Source organism: Canis lupus, chromosome 25 (assembly GCF_048164855.1).
Source record: "Canis lupus baileyi chromosome 25, mCanLup2.hap1, whole genome shotgun sequence".
NCBI classification, from domain to species: domain Eukaryota; kingdom Metazoa; phylum Chordata; class Mammalia; order Carnivora; family Canidae; genus Canis; species Canis lupus.
This window is the reverse complement of record NC_132862.1, coordinates 42,209,667-42,231,283: the sequence shown is the minus strand read 5'-3', so window position 1 is coordinate 42,231,283 and position 21,617 is coordinate 42,209,667. Positions and strand designations below refer to the sequence as shown.

Here is a 21,617-nt window from a genome sequence, read left to right as displayed (position 1 = left end):
AACATAAATTTATATAAAGTTCTATTTTGGAGAAAAACAATTTGGAAGAATTATAGGTAAGGATTTATAATAGCATAATTTATAATTTTTGACTTGAAAATTTCACTTTGAAGAATAAAGATACTCATTGCTGTTCCATAGTAACATAAAAGAAGATAAGTTCTACATTTAACAAGGGAACAAGTCCATCTTGCCAGTGGGGTAGGGCACTTTAACCATTAAGATATGATATGTATATGAATTTTGTCCATTAAAGGAGACACAGACATAAATAAAATAGTTGGGAAAAAAAGGCCAAAATGAGTTTTTGGAGTGTTCACAGCAAATCTGTGCTTGTGTTGAATTGGTAGTACATTTAAAAAGTTGATTTTACTGTATGATAATTTAAAAAATTAATATAAACTCATTTTGAGAAAAAGGAAAAATATATGGAGGTACTGACAAGAATTAGAAATTGATTGTGTTGTGAGAGTTTGTAATATATTGGGTTTTTTTTTCTGTAAAGCCTTTTTTAGTACTTTAAAAGATCAGCTGTGCATGTGTATGTGTACATATGTGTGCTAAATCACATTGAATAATAAAGTTCTTACTCCTTCACTGTCAACAGTTTTTGAATGTCACTGCTTTAATGGATAGGAAAAGATATAAATGTACCATCAGGATATTCAGGATAAGTATAATTTAGAAATGTTCAAAGTGCTGTTAAAGTAGAACAGAGGAAATTATTATGGAGAAATTGAGGACTTTTTCTTAGAAAAAGTGAGAATTGAACTTAGGGTTGTGTGTATGTGGCATTTGTTATTTTTGGCGTTCAGTGAGCTTTTGAATCTGTGAATTTATGTCTTTTATCAAACTTGAGAAAAGTCCAATGACTATTTCAAATACATGAACATTAAACTTTCTGATATTGTCTCTTAGGTCCCTGAATCTCTCTTTTCGTGTTTTAAAAAAACAGCTTTCTGCCCTGTTTTTCAGATTGGTTATTTTCTACTGATGATATATCATGTTTTTCCTGTTTCTTTGGATATGGAATAATTTTTTATTGTGTTCTGAACATTATGAGTGATACATTGTAAAGACTCTGGATTCTGTTGTTTTCCTATGAAGACAATTGACTTTTTCGGTTGGATTTTTTAAAGGTAGATCACTTATTTGATCTCTCTCTTTTTTTAAAGGTTTATTTATTTATTCATAAGAGACACAGATAGAGAGGCAGAGACATAGGCAGAGGGAGAAACAGGCTCACTGCAGAGAGCCCAATGTGGGACTTGATCCCAGAACTCCAGAATCATGCCCTGAGCCAGAGGCAGACGTCTACTCAACTGCTGAGTCACCCAGGCGTCCCACTTATTTGATTTCTTTAACTGCAACTGAGCTGGAAGGCAGCAGGTGAAATCTCAGGTTGATTCCTAGTCTTACCAGAATTGCTTGGAGCCTGCCTAGTTCATGCTTGATTCAGGGTCAACCAGATATTTGGGCTGAGTCTAGTGTGGCTGCTAGAGATAAAGATTTGGGGTTATCAGTCATGGCAATAGGTACATGACATAGGATGGGCCTGTAGATCAACATGTATTAACTACAATAATGGTCAATGGAAGAAGACTGAAAGTAAAGCTGTGAAGGCTTAAACTAATTCCTTGTTCATTCCTGTATCCTTAGTGTCTACCTTGGTGCCTGGTATGTGGGACAAGCTTAACATTTGCTGACTGTATTTAATGAAGGGAGCAGCTAGGTAAGAGTAGAACCAAGGAGTTATCAGGAAAACAAGGGAGGAGAGAGTTTCAGTAAGGAGGTGGTGGCTAGTTTTGTCAAGTACTTCAGGCAACTCAAGCAGGAATGAAGAGAGTGAAAACAAGCTATTATTTTTGGCAATTAGAGGAAGAGTTTCAGGAGAATAAGGGAATAGAGCCAGACTGCAATGAGTTGAGAAGTGAGTTAGAGTTGAAATAGTGACAGCGAGTGTTATTTTGAAGTTATTTAATGATGGTGGGAAGTGGCGATTGGTTCTTTGCTTTATAGATAGATAAGGCCTAGGAAAGTATCTTTTTAAAGAATGATTTTGAGCTGAGGAAAGAAGCTACTAGAGATGGAGAGGCTGAAAATACAGTAGCAGTATTCAATGTAATTCTAAGGGAATGGGGGCCAGAATCAATTCACCAGTATCAGAGTTCACATCTTCATCTGTTAGGAGGAGAGAAGGAGCGTATGTATTTTTATGAGTACAGTTGTAGAGGAGGATGAGAATTTGCTTCTCAAACTGTTATCTCACCTGAGGAAAAAAGAGCTTTGTGGCCCTTGGGCCCTCTAGGGAGAAGACTGAAACCTAATTCACATGATGTTTTATTCTTCAACTTACATGCTTTTTAAAACATCTTTTTATTTATTTAAGTACTCTCTACAAACCAATACGGGGCTTGAACTCATGACCCTGAGATCAAGAGTCACATGCTCTTCTGACTGAGCCAGCCAGGCACCTCTCCAAATTACATGCTTATTTACTGTGAATATTTTTGAGGCAAGCCTGCTCTTAGATCTTTATTTCCAAATATTTATAAAAGGCCTGAAGTATGTGCACGGAACACATTGGAGATATGTTTAACATTTAATATGTTGGAGATTTTCTGTCATTATAGTTTGTAAAGGCTAAATATATATAGCTTGCATTGGTTTAACATTATATTGACACTCATATCTTGTGAAATGATCACCACAGTAATCATATATCATTACAAAATTTGTTTTTTTCTTTCAATGAAAGCTTTAAAGATCTCTTAGCAACTTTCAAATATCTAATACTTTATTATTAGCTATACATTATATCTCCATGACTTACTTATTTTATGACTTATTTACTTTATAACCTTTTGACTCCCTTCACCCATTTTGCCTAGCCTCCACCTGTCTCTGGCAACCACCCATCTGTTCTCTGTATCTATGAGCTTGGTTTTTGCTTTTGTTTTAGATTCTACAGATAAATGAGATAATACAGTATTTGCCTTTTCTCTGATTTATTTCACTTAGCATAATGCCTTCAAGATTCATCTATGGTGTCCCAAATTGGAAGATTCCATTCTTTTCATGGCTAAATAATATTCCACATTTCATCTTTATCTGTTCATCCATTGATGGACACTTAGGTTGCTTCCGTGTTTGGATATTATAAATGATACTGCAGTGAACATGGGGGTGCATATATCTTTTCAAGTTAGGGTTTTCATTTTCTTCAGATAAACACCCCAAAATGGAATTGCTGGATCATATGGAAGCTCTATTTTTAATTTTTTTGAGGAACCTCCATACTGTTTTCCACAGTGGCTGCACCAATTTACAATCTCACCAACAGTGAACAATGGTTCTCTTTTCTTTTTTTTTTTTAAGGGTTCTCTTTTCTCCACATCCTCATTACCACTTGTTTCTTGTCTTTTTGATACTAGCCATTCTGACAGGTGTGAGGCAGTGTCTCACTGTGGTGTTGATTAGCATTTTGCTGATGATCAGTAATATTGAGCACTTTTTAATGTACCTGTTAGCCATCTGTCTCACTTTGGAAGAAATGTCTATTCAGATCTTTTGCCTATTTTCAAATTCGGTTGTCGGGATTTTTTGCTATTGAATTGTATGAGTTCTTTATATATTTTGGATTTTAACCCCTTATCAGATACATAACTTGCAAATACTTCCTCCCATTCAATAGGTTACCTTTTTATCTGTTTATTGTTTATTTTGCTGTGCAGAAACTTTTTAGTTTGATGTAGTCTCACTATCATTTTTAAGATTTTATATTTATTTATTCATGAGAGACACAGAGAGAGAGGCAGAGACACAGGCAGAGGGAGAAGCAGGCTCCATGCAGGGAACCTGATGTGGGACTCGATCCTGGGTCACCAGGATCACACCCTGGACTGAAGGCAGTGCTAAGCCGCTGAGCCACCCGGGCTGCCCACTGTGAGTTTTTTTAATGAAGTCCACAATCTGTTGATTTTATTGATTTTTAGTTTGTATATCTAAGTAAAAGGCATAATCAAATCTACAGTTTTTTCTCCCAGAAATGGGAGTCAAATCTTTAAGTATGAATAACTGACGATTTAAGAATTAAAAAATTATATAGCTTTATGTAGTTACTTGTCTTCAGTTACTAAACCTTTTTTTCCTGCATCTTTCCTGAAATATCTTTTTAGTAATTCCTTATCACACATAGTACATTTGTTTCTGATTGAGTTGAGTCAGATTTTCATAAATTGTTTTTATTTTAACTTCATACAGGCAGCTAATGACTAAAGACTTACAATTATAAATTCCCCTAACTAAAATGAATGAAATCACCTTCTAAGTTGTACCCTTTATCAATACCCTTTGGCATTTATTGCATTTATTTAAATAAAGTAGGGTCAGCCTTTCCTTCTCTTATCTTCACTAACTCCTGAGACTGAAAAATATCATTTGTGTTGTTATGAAGTAATATTATCATAAGCTAAGGAAGTGCTCACTCAAGTTACTATTAGAAAAGCCATGGGCTGCTCACAGCCTTCAGATTTGCAAGTCTTAGCCTGCTGTGCTCCTGGCAAGGAGGGTGTTTATTCCTTCCAGTGCCACAGAAGGAGCCTGTTTAGCCTCCTGCATCACTGGCCAAATTGCAGTTAAGTGCTGATTACAGCATCCTTATTATCTGGCACCGTGTAGGAGGCTGCAAGAAGCACTCCCCTGACTATATAGCAGCCATGGATTATGTGTTAGAAAAATTTATTCCTGTGTCTCTCATGAATAAATAAATAAAATCTTAAAAAAAAACCAGAAAAGTAAGTTGATAACCTAAGTATTGCTTATTAACATTATTTTTTAGTATCTTTATTTTTTTAATTCTTTTTTTTTTAAGACTTTATTTGTTTGAGAGAGAGTGTGTGAGCTGGAGAGAGCGAGCACGAGCAGGGACAGGGACAAGCAGAGGAAGAAGCAGACTCCCTATTGAGTAGGGATCCTGATGTGGGGCTCGATCCCAGGACTCTGGGATCATGACCTGGGCTGAAAGCAGATGCTTAACCAACTGAGCCACCAAGGTGCCTGTTATCTCACTTTAAACAATCTTTTAAATTAGACTTACAAAAAGGTTATAAAAATGTAAGAGAGTTCCTTGACTAAAAGTTTCTCCTAATGTTAATATCTTACATAATCATAGTAAGTTACAAAAACCGGGACATTAATACTGATTCAGTACCATTAACTAATCCACAGGTCTTTTTGGAGTTTTGCCACTTTTCCCACTAATGTCTCGTAATAGTTTGGGATCCAAATCCAGGATCCCATAGTCTACTTAGTTGTCACGTCTCATTAGTCTTCTCCAACCTGCATAGTGTATCAGTCTTTCTTTGCCTTTCCTGATCTTGAGGCTTTTTTAAAAATCAAAGTATAGGTGATACACAGTGTTACATTAGTTTCAGGTGTACAGCATAGTGATTCAACAACTCTGTGGTGTGGTCACAGCAAGTGTAGCTACCATCTGTCACCATACAAGGCTATTAGAGCATCATTGGCTACATTTCCTAGGCTGTACCTTTCATCTCCTAACTGGAAGCCTGTACCTCCCATCCCCTTCATCCCTTCTGATCTTCACACTTTTGAAGAATACTGGCATTTATTTTATAGCATGTTTCTCAGTTTGGGTTCCTGTGGTGTTTCCTCCTGATTAAATTAAGAAGCATTTTTTGGCAGGAATACCACCAACATGATGCTGTGCCTTTCTCAGCACATCATATCAGGAGGAGTACGATGATGCTGTGTTTTCTTACTGGTGGTGTTAATCTTAATTGCTTAGTTACGGTGCTGTCTTCCAGGTTTCTCCCCTCTAAAGTTACTATTTTTCCCTTTGCAATCAGTAATTATCTTGTGGGCAGATACTTTGAGACTATGTAAATACCTGTTTGTCAGCATACTTTCACCCACTAATTTTAGCATCCATTGATGATTCTTGCCTGTGACAATTATTTTTTTAATTATTATTTTTTTGCCTGTGACAATTATTATTGTGGTGTTTGCCTTTGGTGACTATTTCCATCATTCCTTTTATCTTTTTTTAAAAAAAGATTTTATTTATTTATTCATGAGAGACAGAGAGAGAGAGAGAAAGAAAGAGAGGCAGAGACATAGGCAGAGGGAGAAGCAGGCTCATGCAGGGAGCCTGATGGGGGATTCGATCCCAGGACTCCAGGATCATGCCATGGGCCAAAGGCCAGTGCTAAGCCACTGAGCCACCCAGGCATCCCTCCTTTTATCTTTTTTAATTGAATTTCTTTTTTTGTAAGGAAGAACCATACCTTCTTCATCATTTAATTAATTATTCATTCATTCATTCATTCATCTATATCATTATGGACTTATGGATACTCAGAGAAGTGTGGCTCCCCATCCATACCACCCTGTTCCCTCATCATTTCTACCTTATTCACACTCCTACATGATCGTAATACTATTTTCACATGTGGAACACTTCACATTAATATACTAATACCCTTATGTGCTAATGTGCTACTTATAGTCAGATATCCTTAGTGCACCCATAATAGTCCTTACTGTGTGTACGTTTTGATCCATAATACAAGGATTATGTGTTATATTTTCTTGCCAGAAATCTCTTAAATCTCCTCACTTTAACCTAGAGCTATTTTTTTCAACTCTCTTGGTAAGGATGTTTTTGAAGAATCCTGAGAGTCATCTCGCAGAATTTCCCTCCATTTGGTTTGTTTCCTCTTGAATAGATATAGGAAACATTATTGGCAGGAGTGTTGCATACATTATATTGTATGCAATATATTCTTCTCGGTACATCACATCAGGGAATACCAGATGTCAGTCTGTCCCATCAGAGTTGCTATATCCCTTCATTTGGTTAAGGCGATGTCTGCCAGATTTCCTCATTGCAATGTTACCTTTTCCTCTTTGTAATTAATATAATCTGTGGGGAGATACTTGAGATTGTGTTGAATATCCTGCTTCACTCAATGGTTATAGGATCCATCAATGTTTCTTTCAAGAGTCAATTATTAATATGGTGGTTATAAAGTCATGATATTCTACTTCCATTATTCATCCTATATTTATTAGTTGGCATTATTCTGTAAAGAAGATCTTTGTTGTGCTATATTTATTGAGAATTAGTATAGACTCATGAATTTTAAAAATAATAACAGCTTTATTGAAATATAATTCATATACCATACAATACATCCATTTAAAGTATACACACTTCACTGGTTATTAGTATATTCACAGAAGTGTGCATCCATCACCACAGTTAATTTTAGGACATTTTCATCACTTCAGAAAGCTATCCCATGCCCTTTAGCTATCATCTCCCAGCTTTTATCCCCCCAAGGCCCTAAGCAATCACTAATCTACTTTCTGCCTTTGTAAATTTGCCTATTCTGGACATTTTATGAAAACGGAATTATATAATATGTGGTCTTTTGTTGATTGGCTTCTTTCATGTAGCGTAATGTTTGCCAGGTTCTCCCATGTTTCAATATCTACTCCTTTTTATGGCTGAATAATATCCCACATTATAGATAAACCAGATTTTGTTTACCTGTTCATTAGTTGATGGGCACTTGACGTGTTTCTACTTTAGGGCTCTTGTGAATAATGCTGCTATAACAATTTGTATGCAAACAACAATATAAGTGTACTTAACACGACTGAACTGTCCACTTAAAAATGGTTAAGATGTTACATTTTATAGTACATGTTTTTACCACAATAAAAAAAAGAAAAGAGTTTATGTAATGTCCATGTGATGTGACTATTACATAGTCATTTAGTATTATATTTCAAAAACCTATATAATAACATAAAAGATGCTTATGTTATAATCTTAAAATGATACAAAAATCATAAATATTTCAAATATATACAAATTTATAGAAATATTTGTAAAGATGTTTGTTTCCTTGTTAGCAGGGATTATATCTCAAGATGGTAGGATTATGAAAAGACTTTCATTTTCCTTATGAATTTTTTCAAAAGTTACAAAATGAGTATGCATTATTTTTTATAGTCAACGAAGGAAAACACTAGAAAGAAAAAAACCATACATAAAAGATTTAGCACCAGCAATCTTCTTGCAACACATATGTTACCTCAAAAATCCTTTCGGGGCACCTGGGTGGCTCAAGGGTTGAGCATCTGCCTTTGGTTCAGGGCGTGATCCCAGAGTCCCGGGATCGAGTCCCACATCAGGCTCCCCGCAGGTAGCCTGCTTCTCCGAACTCTGCCTGTGTCTCTGCCTCGCTCTGTGTGCCTCTCATGAATAAATAAATCTTTTTAAAAATCCTTTCAATTAAAGAAATAATAGAGTGAATAGGTGAAGAGCATTAACAGATACAAACTTCCAGTTATAAAATAAGCCATGAGGATAAAAGTATAGCATAGAGAATATGGTCAATAATGTTGTAATAATGTACTGTGGTGATAGATATGATTACAGTTATTGTGGTGATCATTGCATTATATATAATATATATAATGCACATATATATAATGGGAAGTAGTTCAAGAGAATGATGTTCTATGGGCATAATTATATCCCATACTCAAATGCTGGATCTGTGTTTTACTAAGATGTATGTTTAGAATTTTCCATTTGGCAGCCCGGGTGGCTCAGCGGTTTAGCACAGCTTTCAGCCCAGGGCAAGATCCTGGAGACCCGGGATTGAGTCCCACGTCAGGCTCCCTGCATGGAGCCTGCTTCTCCCTCTGCCTGTGTCTCTGCCTCTCTCTCTCTCTCTCTCTCTCTCTCTGTCTCTCATGAATAAATAAATAAAATCTTTATACAAAAAAAAAGAATTTTCCCTATTTGTATCAAGTAATAGGAAATTTTCCATGAGAAAAATGAGATACAGTAATTCCATCTCTTTTACTCTGTAGGAATTCTTTCTGTTTTGTGTTGATTTACTAACCAGGCTTGGTTAGACTTGCTAGTAAACAACTTGATTTGAAAGGAAGGGAAGAATATTAAAAGAAAAAAATGCAAGTTTAGTAAGATCATATTCGAGGTTAGACTAGAAATTCAGTTCAATGTAAGTGTATAAAATGTTATTTCTGCTAAATTATAATTTAGAACTAGAGCTCAAAGGAAGTGTAGCTTTTGATGTATAAGAGGTATCTAAATGTTACAATTATAGCATCTTTTTAGTACCTCTTTTGTTCAGGCTGAAACAAAACCTGTTTATTTGAATTGTCTGTTCAGCTTGCCCAGGCTTGATGAAAGGAATTAGTGGTGTCAAGATGGTTATTGAAGATACACCTGGTTTCCTCACTATTAGAGGCCTTAAGAGAAATGTTTGAGGACTTCATTTGTATGTCAAAATTTACCGTGATTGAGGAGGTTTTAGCATTTTGTGTGTGTGTGTGTATGTGTGTGTGTAAGAGTGGGCTGGGGGGGGTAGGATAGGATGATTTCTTTAACATGTCAGGGGATTTTGCAATTCTGGTTTAGTGTTGAGAGCAAAATGAGGTAGAGGAAAAGCAGGACTCATAGCAGTAGCTGTTAGTAGTAGTATGTAAGTGCGTTTTTATACCATGTTACCTGTTCCTGTATATTCGCAGTTTTTTCCTATATATATTTAAAATAATAATTTTTTGTCTTAGTGGGTTTTTAAAAAAGATTTATTTATTTACTTTAGAGAGACAGAGTGGGGGAAGGGGCCCAGGGGAGAGAAGGAGAGAGCATCTTCAAGCAGACTCCCAGCTGAGTGCAGAGCCTGATGCAGGCTCACAGGATCTCACAAACCCTTGAGATCATGACCTGAGCTGAAATCAAGAGTGCTATTCTAGCACTGTATTCATAAAGCTAAGATTTAAAAATATGTGAATGAGGGTTAAAAACACTAAGGAAAACAGGAATGTATCTATGAAATATGTTAGGAGCGCATGAAGTCAAGGCCTGAGTATATCTTATCTAACATTTTTGTTTATCTGTTTTTCTTTCCCTTTTTCTCTTCTTTAAGTAGGCTCCACGCCCAGAGCAGAGAGCCCAATGCAGGGCAGGGCTCAAGCTCAGGACCTTGAGCTGAGATGAGTCAGATGCTTAACCAACTGAGCCACCCAGGGACCCCATTTGTCCCTCTTTTGAATTGGGAAAAAAGAGATGATTTATCTTGAATACTTAGGGTTTTTTTTAAAGCATATAGTTGATAAGGAAGTTAATAGAGGGGAACTGTCAGAGAACCAGAATGTCATCTTATCTAAGGGGTTATTAAATCTGTTTACAGATTAGTAGGCAGGAGGAATCTTGGAGATAGTATGCAAATTCCAAGTTGCTATGCATTGTTAAAAAGTGTAACACCTGGGTGCCTGGGTGGCTCAGTCAGTTACAGGTCTGCCTGCCTTCTGCTCAGGGGCACAATCTCTGGGTCCTGGGATCCAGCCCTATGTCGGGCTTCATGTTCAGCAGGGTGTCTGGTTCTCTCTTTCTCTTCCTCTGCCCCTCCCCCATTGCTCATTTTCTCTCTCTCACTCAAAATCTTTAAAATTCTTTTTAAAATAAAAAATAGGGGCAGCCCCGGTGGCGCAGTGGTTTAGCGCCGCCTGCAGCCCAGGGTGTGATCCTGGAGACCCGGGATCGAGTCCCACGTCAGGCTCCCTGCATGGTGCCTGCTTCTCCCTCTGCCTGTGTCTCTCCCCTCTCTCTCTAGCTGTGTCTCTATGAATAAATAAATTAAATCTTTAAAAAAATAAATTAATTAAAAAATAAAATGCATAACACCTTCTAAAATATATGAAGGTAGTGGTGAACCATTAAGCCATGGATAAGATGCTTTAGTATTTACATCAATACAGGAAAAGCCATGCTTCCTTTTGTAGCCATAGAATTTGTCTTCTTAAATAGGACCTTGTATTTGTAGTTTCCTGACAATAAGCTCCAGTAAAAATTTATAATACAAATAATAATTACTATTATTATAAATAATAATAACCATTTCTGCCTTGTTTCATACTCTACTCTTTCCAAGAATGCTGAGTTGCAAAACAAAATCTTAAATTAGAAAAATTTCAAAAATAGAAAAGGCTTCAGAGAGAATTTTTGAAAAGTTCAAAAGGATTTGGAGACAGTAATTAGATTCCATTTTTGTCATTGTTGTTTTCTTCTCTCCAACAAATCTGTCTCCTAGTGGTGTTAAGTCTTATCTGTTCATCCATACTTATAGTCTCCTTGCATGACTGGCATCATGTTTTATTAATGACAAACTTGAAAGTTAAATGACTTGCCTAGATTTTAAGGAAATCAGTGGGCTATAGTAAGATGCTATACACAGTTGTTGTGGGGAAGATTTTTACCCTGCCCATTTTACCCTTCCAGGTTCTTTTGGCTGGTCTAATAATTAAATCGACACAAGACAGATTAACAGGAGAAAAATTAATTTTGGGGGCTCCTGGGTGGTTTAGTGGTTATGTGCCTGCCTTTGGCTCAGGTCGTGATCCCGGAGTCCTGGGATCGAGTTCCACATCAGGCTTCCTGCGAGGAGCCTGCTTCTCCCTCTGCCTGTGTCTCTGCCTCTCTTTCAGTCTGTCTCTCATGAATAAATAAATAAATCTTTTTTTTAAAATGTGTCTCTTTAAAAAAATTAATTTTGTACATGTAGAGGTCTCATAGATATGGGACCCAAGAAATGACCAAAGCAGGTAGTTTATATACCTTTTAGAAAAAGAAACAATAAATTTGTGAAGAACTGACAAGACAAAGTTAGTCTTGGGTACTAATTAGTGAAAAAATTAAACAGAGTTTGTATACATCGACTTAGTCTAGGTCTTGAATTCTCTGTCTCTGGTAATTAGCATGTTTTTTTACTTCTTGGTACAGGGAGGGCACCTTTCACATGGAAAATTTATTTCCTGCTTTCAGGGGGACAGAAGAGGGTCAGAATGTGCTTGCATTGGCTGTTTCTCAAGTAAGCTTTACTTCAGAATCATCAGTGTACCACTTCCATATATCTGGGGACAGTCGGCCCTGAGCCCCGTTATAGTCTCATCTCTCTTTCCTAGAACTAGCTCCAAAAAAGAAGAAAAACATTTGATTTTTAGTGGAGTTTAGGCTCTGAAAAGAGACCTGGATTAGGGTCTGTTTCTGCTGTTTAACCTTATGCATGGCCTTCTGAGTCTCTTTCCCCATCTTCAAAGTGGGAAAAATAATAGTACCTAATCCATAGCATTGTTTTGAGGAATAAATAGAATATGCATGTGCCTGGCCCATAATAACTACTTTTACATATGGTTTTTAAAAATTCCTGCATGCATGGGAGTCTGTGCTCTACATCTTTATTTTTTTTTTTAAGATTTATTTATTTATTTGAGAGAGCACAGGTAGGAGCAGAGGGAGAGGGAGAGAGAATCTTGAGCAGGCTTCATGCCCATTGCAGAGCCCCACGTGGGGCTCTATTCCACAACCCTGAGATCATGACCTGAGCCAAAATCAGGAGTTGAATGCTTAACTGACTAAGCCACCCAGGCAACACAGTACATCTTTTTTTTTTTTTTTTTAAGATTTTATTTATTTATTCAAGAGAGACACAGAGAGGGGAGGAGGGAGGGAGGGAGGGAAAGAGAGAGAGAGAGGCAGAGACATAGGCAGAGGGAGAAGCAGGCTCCATGCAGGGAGCCTGACGTGGGACTCGATCCTGGGTCTCCAGGATCAGGCCCTGGGATGAAAGCAGTGCTAAACCACTGAGCCACCTAGGCTGCCTCCTTTTTTCTTTTTCTTTTTCCTTTTTTTTCTTTTCTTTTCTTTCTTTTTCTTTTTTTACTCTTTGGGTATTTCAGTCTCCTGAGGTCCTCTGTGGACTAAGTGTGACATTAAGGATGGCAAGTCCTCCTGTGGTCAGTGTGGGTAACATCTAGAAACTGATGCTTTCCCTAAGGCAGCATCAACTGGTTCCTAACAGTCCAAAGGAGTAGATACATGGAAGAGATGAAATTGACATAATTTTAATAGAATTTTTTCTTTACATGCTTTTTCCCCCATTTTTTTTTAAACAGTGCCTTTGAAGATGAGACCATGAAACTTCGACAGCTGAAACTAGATAATCAGGTGAGTAAATCAGGAGTCTCTCTCCTGTTTTGAAATAAGTGGACAGTTATACTGACCATGATGGAGATAGTCTTGACTCTGAAGTATTGGTGGGGTCATGGAAAGATGACAGGAAAGGAAAGGCTCTGATGTTACTAAGTAGTGTCTGGAGGTAGTATTTGCTAAACCAAGGCCCTGGGCAAGACCAAAGTGTTTTCGGGATCACAGCCATAAAACTGGCCTTGGATTTATAATCACTGAAAATTCCTTGGCACTTTTCCTAAGAATTGGAAGAATGTTAACACTGTAGTAATTTAGTCCTGCTACCTTACATACCTCTCTGCACTGTAATTTCATTTAAGTACAAGATGTGTTTCTTATTCTAAAATGCAGATCTGAACATGCTTGCAGGGCTGCTTAAAAACCTCAGCTGCTTACGATACAATTTTCTTTACAATACTGGTCCAAATTTTCAGTTACATATGAATTCTTTTTTTTCAGTGATTAGATTTATGTTTGTTTCCTCCACTAGGCTAAGCTCCATGAGAACAGGAGCTTAGTCTGTTTATGATGACCATTATATCAGAAGTTCCTATCACAGGGCCAGGCTAATCTTTCACTAGACATTTAAATGAAGGAAGTAATAAATAAACAGTTGTACATCATTATTTGCTATGATCATCATTGTTAGCTTAGAACCTATTACCAACATCTATTGCTTTCATATTAGCATTTTCATATGAATGCCTTCTTAGGACATTCTGTAGTTGTAGTCTCCCTACATAGAATCATGACCAAAGTATCTAGACCCTGTAGGTGATTAAACGTATCTCTAAAGTTTTATTTTATTTAATGTTAATGTTGGAATTAATAATGGGACTTCTAGTGTAAAAAGCTACTTTAAATGTAGAATCCTTAAAAAGTGGGAGAGGTCTCTGTGCTGTGTGCAGGGCCACACTCTGTAGCACAGTCCTGGCAGGTTGGAATGCCATGCCCCCCGCCCCCCGCCCCAGGGTCCCAGAACTCTTCTGGCGCTCATGCTTATGTATGGCCACTCTCACCTGGCACCTTTTAAGTATAAGGAGCTAACAAGGGGACTGTCATCATGTTTCACTACCACTCCAGTCACCAGCTGGTGGCGTCCAGCCTTCTCACCTGCTCCTCCTGGAAGGGGAGCATTGCCTGATTGTCTTTAGGGATTCCCTATATGCAAGTCTGTGCCACATAGGAGACCTCTGGCTTCTGGATGGTGGTGATGGCCTCCATAGTCCTGTTCAGGCCCCTGGCCCTCTTCACGTGCTGCTTCCTGAAGTGCACAGACAGGAGTAGTCCCAGCACTTGGACAGGGCAGCCCAGCTGTGGATCCAGCTGCCTCTCTCAGTTGGCTTCAAAGTCTAAGTAACAACACAGTGGCCACTGGCCAGTACAGAACCGCCCAGCAGGGCATATGACAAGCACAGCTTCTCCAGCCCTCCCCTACTCCCCTGCCAGGGCCCCAGAGTGCTGGCCAATACAGACAAGGACCTCTGGGCCCGCCCCTCTGGACCCCAGTTGCCCCAGGCTCTCCTTGTGCCCAGGTGACTCATGCGACAGAGCTTGCCTGTCCTCTGGCCCCCAAGGGAATGCCTGCACAGCTGGGGATACAGAGCCCACTTTTCACTCAGGGAGGGCCTGGTGGCCCCACCAGCTCAATACCTGTGTTGGTGAAATCCACCTACTGGCTTAGGGTTCTTCGGCTCCAAAGACCCTGGTGTGGGTGACCTGTTCCTGGAGGTAGCCTGGCTGTAGCAGTTTTTATGGATAGATTCCTTGAAACCACTGCTGAGGTTAATATAGCAGCTGTAGCCTACCTCCAAACCTCTTTCTTTAAAGAGACTGAGGGAGGGGTCCCTAGGTGGCTCAGTGGGTTGAGCATCCAGCTTTTGATTTCAGCTCTATCATGATCTCAGGGTTGTGAGATCCAGTGGGTTTGGAGCTAGTGCTCAGCACTGCTTGAGAATCTCTCTCCTTCTACCCTTCTCCTTCTGCCCTTCCTTCCCCCTGCTGCACTCTCTCTCTCTAAATAAATAAAATAAAATCTTTACAAAGAGACTGAAGGCCATTTTAAACATATCTAGTTTTTCATAGCTTCGTAGGAAGATAGCAACAAATTTCTAAGGAATTACAGGTGGCTGTCTCAGCATTCTCCTTCATGGGATGGGCTGCCTCTAAGCAGATAACCACCTAGCATTTTGTGCACATCATCTGTAAAGTTGTCAGGGGAAGGGTGTGAAATAAAAAATCCTTTCTAACACTGGAAAACAATAAAATAAAAAGGTGGCCCAGATATTTTCTAATTTTTATTCTTTTTTTTTTTTTAAGATTTTAATTTTTCATGAGAGACACACAGAGAGAGGCAGAGACATAGGCTGAGGGAGAAGTAGGCTCCTCACAGGGAGCTGGATGCGGAATTGAATCCCCAGACCTGGGATCACGCCCTGAGCCAAAGGCAGATGTTTAGCTGCTGAGCCACCCAGGTGTCCCTCTAATTTTTATTCTTTTCAGTAAGAATGCTTCATGTGATATGTGTATGGTATACAGGTTGGGATTTTGTCAGCCTTTTTTTTTATGGCACAACTTTTAAAAAATTATGTTTTTATATGCACAATAAAAGCATATGGGAAGGATTCCAATAATACTGAAAAGATATTTCATGAAGTCTCTCCCTCTCTGCTTAGCTTAGTTCTTTACTGAAGACTGTCATTGACTTTTTATTCTTGTGTGTGTGTGTGTGTGTGTGTGTGTGTGTGTGATAGGGCAGAGGAAGAGGGAGAGAATCTTAAGCAGGCTCCACGCAGAGTACAAGAGCCCAGCATGGGGCTTGTTCCCGTGACCCTGAGATCATGACCTGAGGCAAAACCAAGAGTCAGATGTTTATCTGACTGAGCCCCCAGGAGCCCCCAGAGACTGTCACTGACTTCTAACATATCTTTGCAGAGATAGTCAATGAATACAAAGATAAACATTTTATAGGAATTCTTTCAAAAAAACCTTCAGACCTGATGTATAAATATTGGTGTTAAATAGCCTATGAGAATACTGTAAGGGCCTAAGGTGCTGCCTTGGGCAAAAGAAGGTTGGTTGCTCAGCAGGATGTAAGGGAATTTCCACAAATGCAAGCTGAGCTTTCAAATGGCCTGTAACAAAGGCAGCACTAACAGAATGAATAACATATTGGGCTGAGAATCTAAAGACTGGTTTTTGGTTCCGATTTTTACTCTGCCAATACTTAGCTGTATGATTTTTTTTTTTAAGATTTTATTTATTTATTCATGAGAGACAGAGAGGCAGAGACATAGGCAGAGGGAAAAGCAGGGTCCCTGTGGGGAGCCTGATGCAAGGACTCGATCCCAGGATCCCGGGATCACAACCTGAGCCAAAGGTAGCACTCAACCGTTGGGCCACTCAGGTGCCCCAGTTAGCTGTGTGATTTTAGGTAAGATTCTTAAACTCTGTGCATGAGGTCAGACTGGATAACATAATAGAATGTGAGGATCTGAGAGTATGGAAGTTAGAGTTGAGATGGGGGTACACTGAAGAAGTCTAGGGTTGCTGCTCAATCTGGGCCTCAGAGACTGGTAGGATCTTAGTGGAAGGCTCCTAGTCCAGGGCATACCAACCTACCTGAGGAGGACTGTGCACTCCCAGATATGACAGTGGCTGTGATTGTCAGGGGAGGTGGGAAGGGCTAGGGAACCTGAGTCTGCCCACCTCTGCCCCAAGTATACAGTAGATTAATCTTTTAGGGGTCCTATTTTGGGAATGTCCCAGTGGTTGAGAGTCATTGGTCATGAACTTTGTAGGATGAGAAATAGTTTGCTAAGAGCAGCCAAAATTTGTTAGTTTCATGAGGACTGGTTTGTACTAACCAATATCATAAGTGAGGAATCTAAGCCAGGGGATTAATTTGCTAATTTCTGATGAACTATATACCAGAATCAGCTGATCATGACAATCCTATCAGATAAGTCTGTGGGAAGTTTACAATGAAAAAGTGGCCTGGTGAGCTTGAAATCAGAGCAAGTGGAGTTTGTAAAATGATATTTATGGTAACTATCACTATGTGATTGTATAATTAATTCACCTCTACTAAAGGGATACACCTGTGGATGGAATGAGCTAGGTGAGTATCTGACCAAGCTGCTCCCTGCCTTGGATGGTACTAGACACACAAGGTGACTCCTGCTCCAAGTTTTGTCTTACCTTATTTCCACATAGACCATTTCCCTTCTCTTAACTTACTCTTTTATCGTCCAGGTTTCTGTAATACTAAGTAAGTTAGTTTCTTTCATATTGTCTTTATTCCCCTGACAGTATAATCTTAGGATTTAATGTTTAAAAATCCTTGGGTAGGGGCAGCCTGGGTGGCTCAGCAGTTTAGCGCCGCCTTCAGCCCAGGGCGTGATCCTGGAGCCTCAGGATCGAGTCCCACGTCGGGCTCCCTGCATGGAGCCTGCTTCTCCCTCTGCCTGTGTCTCCGCCTCTCTCTCTCTCTCTCTCTCTCTGTCTCAAATAAATAAAACCTTTAAAAAAAAAAGAAAAAAAATCCTAGATTTACAGATTACTTACACGTGGCTATTTTTTGTCCTGTACAGGTTTTTGAACAACTTTATTGAGATCGAATTCACAATACTGTAAACGTACACCGGGTTAAAGTGCACAAATGGCTTTTAGACCTCATATCGAATGGAATCATAACATGTGATGGTTTGTGTCTGGCTTCTCTGACTTAAGAAGAAGTTCATACATGCTGTCACCTCTGTCGATGCTTCAGGGCTTTTTATTGTTAAGTAACATTCTGAGTTGTGGCTACACCATGTTTCGTTATCCATTCATCAATTGATGGACATTTGGGTTGTTTTCACTCTTTGGCTATTACCAGTAATACTGCTCTGAACATTTGTGTGTAAGTTTCTTTTTTTTTTTTTAATTTTTATTTATTTATGATAGAGAGAGAGAGAGAGAGAGAGAGGCAGAGACATAGGCAGAGGGAGAAGCAGGCTCCATGCACCGGGAGCCCGATGTGGGATTCGATCCCGGGTCTCCAGGATCGCGCCCTGGGCCAAAGGCAGGCGCCAAACCGCTGCGCCACCCAGGGATCCCTGTGTGTAAGTTTCTATGCAGACATGTTTTCATTGCTCTTGGCTGTTATATCTCCATATAGGAATTCCAAGGCATACCTACTCTACCTTGGGTAATAGGGATGGAGTTGCTGGTGCTGGGTCATATGGTAACTCTGTTTCACATGTTAGGGAGCTGCCAGACTGTTTTCCAATGCCATCAAACCATTGTACATATACCCACTAGCCATATAAACTGGAGCCGCTGGTGCCTTATTTCTCCACATCCTTTCCAACACTTATTATTGTCTGTCTTTGATTATAGACATTTTAGTGGGTATGAAGTGGTATCTCACTGTAGTCTTGATTTGCATTTCCCTAATGACTAATGATGTGGAGCATTAAAATGTACTAAGTGGCTCTTTGGATGTCCTCTTGGAGGCATGGAGAAATAGAGAAAACTCATTTTTAAGTTGGGTCTTTTTGTTGTTAAATTGTAAGAGTTTTTTATTCTGTGTAGATCCAAGTTCTTTATCAGAAATATTATTTGTGAATATTTTCTTCAATACTGTGGGTTGTCTTTTTACTTTCTTGATGGTATCATTTTCAGCATAGTTTTATTTTTTCTTTTGTCCCTTGTATTTTTGGTGTCACACCTAAGAAACCATTGCTACCCAAGGTTATAAAGACTTGCTCCTGTGTTTTGTTTTCTTATAAGAGTCTTATACTTCCTGTACTTGTTTTGAGTTATTTTTTTTAAAGATTTTATTTATTCATAGAGACACAGAGAGAGGCAGAGACACAGGCAGAGGGAGAAGCAGGCTCCATGCAGGGAGCCCAAAGTGGGACTCGGCCCTGGGTCTCCAGGATCAGGCCCTGGGCTGAAGGCAGCACTAAACTGCTGAGCCACCCGGGCTGCCCTGTTTTGAGTTATTTTTATATATGCTGTGAGATGAGGTTCCAACTTCATTCTTTTGCATGTGGACAACCAGTTGTCCCAGCACCATTTATTGAAAAACTACTTTTTCTCAATGGGTATACTTTGCTTTTATTTTTACTAGTTTCACTAGGGTACTCATTTTTTCATGGTATGTGGAAACCTTAGCTGGCTCCAGATTGTAAAGATTTCTAGACAAATCCAGTGATGTTCTTAGACACAGATGCACATTAGATGGAGAACATTTATGCCACCTGCTGGGCAATGGTCTTTTTGGGTCAGGTTGTCCATCCATTGGTACCTCTAAGAGAGGTGGTCATTGGTGTACTGAACTAATATTTTAAGAACTGTGATTTAAAGATTTTAGTCTTGTCTTCTTATGATCTCACTTTGTGTGCCAGGAAGACTAGTTATTTTTAGCCACTGTTAGACGCAGGCAACCATTCTGATCTTGCTGGTTGTCCAGTCTATTCCAGGAGTGTCAGACTATAACTAGCCCACCAGCTCTACAGAGTTTTTGTGGAAAATTGGCTGTCAGTGATGTCAGAATCTCATTAATTTGAGGCTTTCCTGACCTTTATTATTTTATAAAATGAAGCTCTTTGTTGGAATGCCATCTAATCTCCTTTATTTCCTCACTTATTTTGGAATTACCATTCAGTATTTTGCTCCCGGGGATTGATAATAGAATGTACCACCACATTCTGGAGAAAATGGAGTCTTTGAGTTACTGTTTGATTTCCAAAGGAATTGGGAAATTTAAAGGTCTATGCAACTCTTAACATCCTGAAAGCAACATATTTTAATTGCATTGAGGGCATCAGACAGTCACGTGTGGCTCTCTTCCTGACTGCCTGTCCTTTAATGTGGTTTATGGGGATGCCTGGGTGGCTCAGTGGTTGAGAGTCTGCCTTTGGCTCAGGGTGTGATCTCAGAATCCGGGATTAAGTCCCACATTGGGCTCCCTGCAAGGAGCCTGCTTCTTCTCCCTCTGCCTGTGTCTCTGCTTCTCTCTCTGTGTGTCTCTCATGAATAAATAAATCTTTTTTAAAAATGTGGTTTATGAAGCCTCATTGACCGCTTCTTAGGGAATGTAAAACATAAATGAAATATGAATTGTCATTGTTGCATTGAAGCTCAATTAACGCCTCATCCAAACCATATGAGGATGACTAGAATGCTAAACCAGGTGACACTTTTTGTCAACACGGCAATTTGCCCACATGTAGGTATTTTATGATTTTTTCTTTTTATTTACAAACTTGGACAAGAGTGGGATATATTTAGTGCTGTAATGTAGTACCAATAGTCCTGGGGTTCACAGTTCAAATCTACAGTTGTTTGTTTCCTTTTTTCCTTCAAGTTGTTGATCTAAATAAGAGAAAGGCTTCACCAGATACATTCATAGGATCACTATGACTGAGAATCTAGTTTGCCCTTTATAGGTCTAAAAACCTGGTTTTGTCAGTGAACCTAAATGTAACCAGGTCTTTTTTAAAAAAATATTTTATTTATTTATTTATGAGAGACACACACAGAGAGAGAGACAGGCACAGACACAGGCAGGGGGAGAAGCAGGCCCCTTGCAGGGAGCCCGACGTGGGACTCAATCCCAGGTCTCCAGGATCAGGCCCCGGGCTGAAGGCAGTGCTAAACCGCTGAGCCACCTGGGCTTGCCCTGTAACCAGATCCTTTGTGGCACAAACCCACACTAGTGAAATTGACAACAGTCAGTTACAAAACTGGATACCAATTTATTAATTTGCAATGAGAGCTCCAGCTTTACAGTATATTTTTTATTAATTAAAAATATAAATTTTTTATTAATTTGTTAATTAAATACAGTATATTTATTATTAATTTACAATGAGAGCTCCAGCTTTACAGTATATTTTCCAGTATATATTCATCTCTGCTGGTCATGATTCCCTATTCTCAGGAATATGGTATCTAAGAAGTCAGTTGACTATTAGAAGGCTGATGGGTAAGCAGGGAATCTGAGGAAATGAAATTAGTAGTCCCAAGGGCCATTTCATCAAGACCATGAAGATGCCTTATATAGTTTCTTGTCCACAAAGAAAGGAAGCTCTCCCAGTAAATAGATAATAGATTTAGCGTTTCTCTGTTTTTGGACAGGTTGGATAAACTCTGCCAAATTCTTGTTCTTTGGCTCCCCCTTTCTGGACCACAAACAGAATACCTCTTTTCTTTTCTCTTTTCTTTTTTTTCTTTTCTTTCTTTTCTTTTCTTTTTTCTTTTCTTTTTTTTCTTTCTTTTCTTTCTTTTTCTTTCTTTCTTTCTTTCTTTCTTTCTTTCTTCCTTCCTTCCTTCCTTCCTTCCTTCCTTCCTTCCTTCCTTCCTTCTTTCTTTCTTTCTTTCTTTCTTTCTTTCTTTCTTTCTTTCTTTCTTTCTCTTTCTTCCTTTCTTTCTTTCTTTCCTTCCTTCCTTCTTTCCTTCCTTCCTTCCTTCCTTCCTTCCTTTTTTTTTAGAGAGAGAGAGAGAAAGAGGGAAGGGGGAGAGAGTGTGAGTG

The 21,617-nt window shown here is 38.9% G+C and overlaps 1 protein-coding gene across 11 annotated transcripts in view; it reads left to right on the top strand.

The window, feature by feature from the left end:
* The window catches only part of TULP3 (TUB like protein 3), a 65,642-nt gene that overhangs the window by 21,263 nt on the left and 22,762 nt on the right, over positions 1–21,617 (top strand). For 5 of the 11 annotated variants that reach the window (XR_012017853.1, XM_072799428.1, XM_072799434.1 and 2 more), the window contains exon 2: positions 13,021–13,072. Coding sequence is in view for 8 of the 11 variants with exons in the window: in XM_072799428.1 (XP_072655529.1) it covers positions 13,021–13,072 (52 nt within the window). In the remaining 3 variants the exon portion in view is untranslated. Of the gene's footprint in view, positions 1–975; positions 1,140–13,020; positions 13,073–17,685; positions 17,798–17,864; positions 17,997–21,617 lie in introns of those variants that run through there. The other 6 variants (XM_072799430.1, XM_072799427.1, XM_072799432.1 and 3 more) reach the window with 4 other exon arrangements.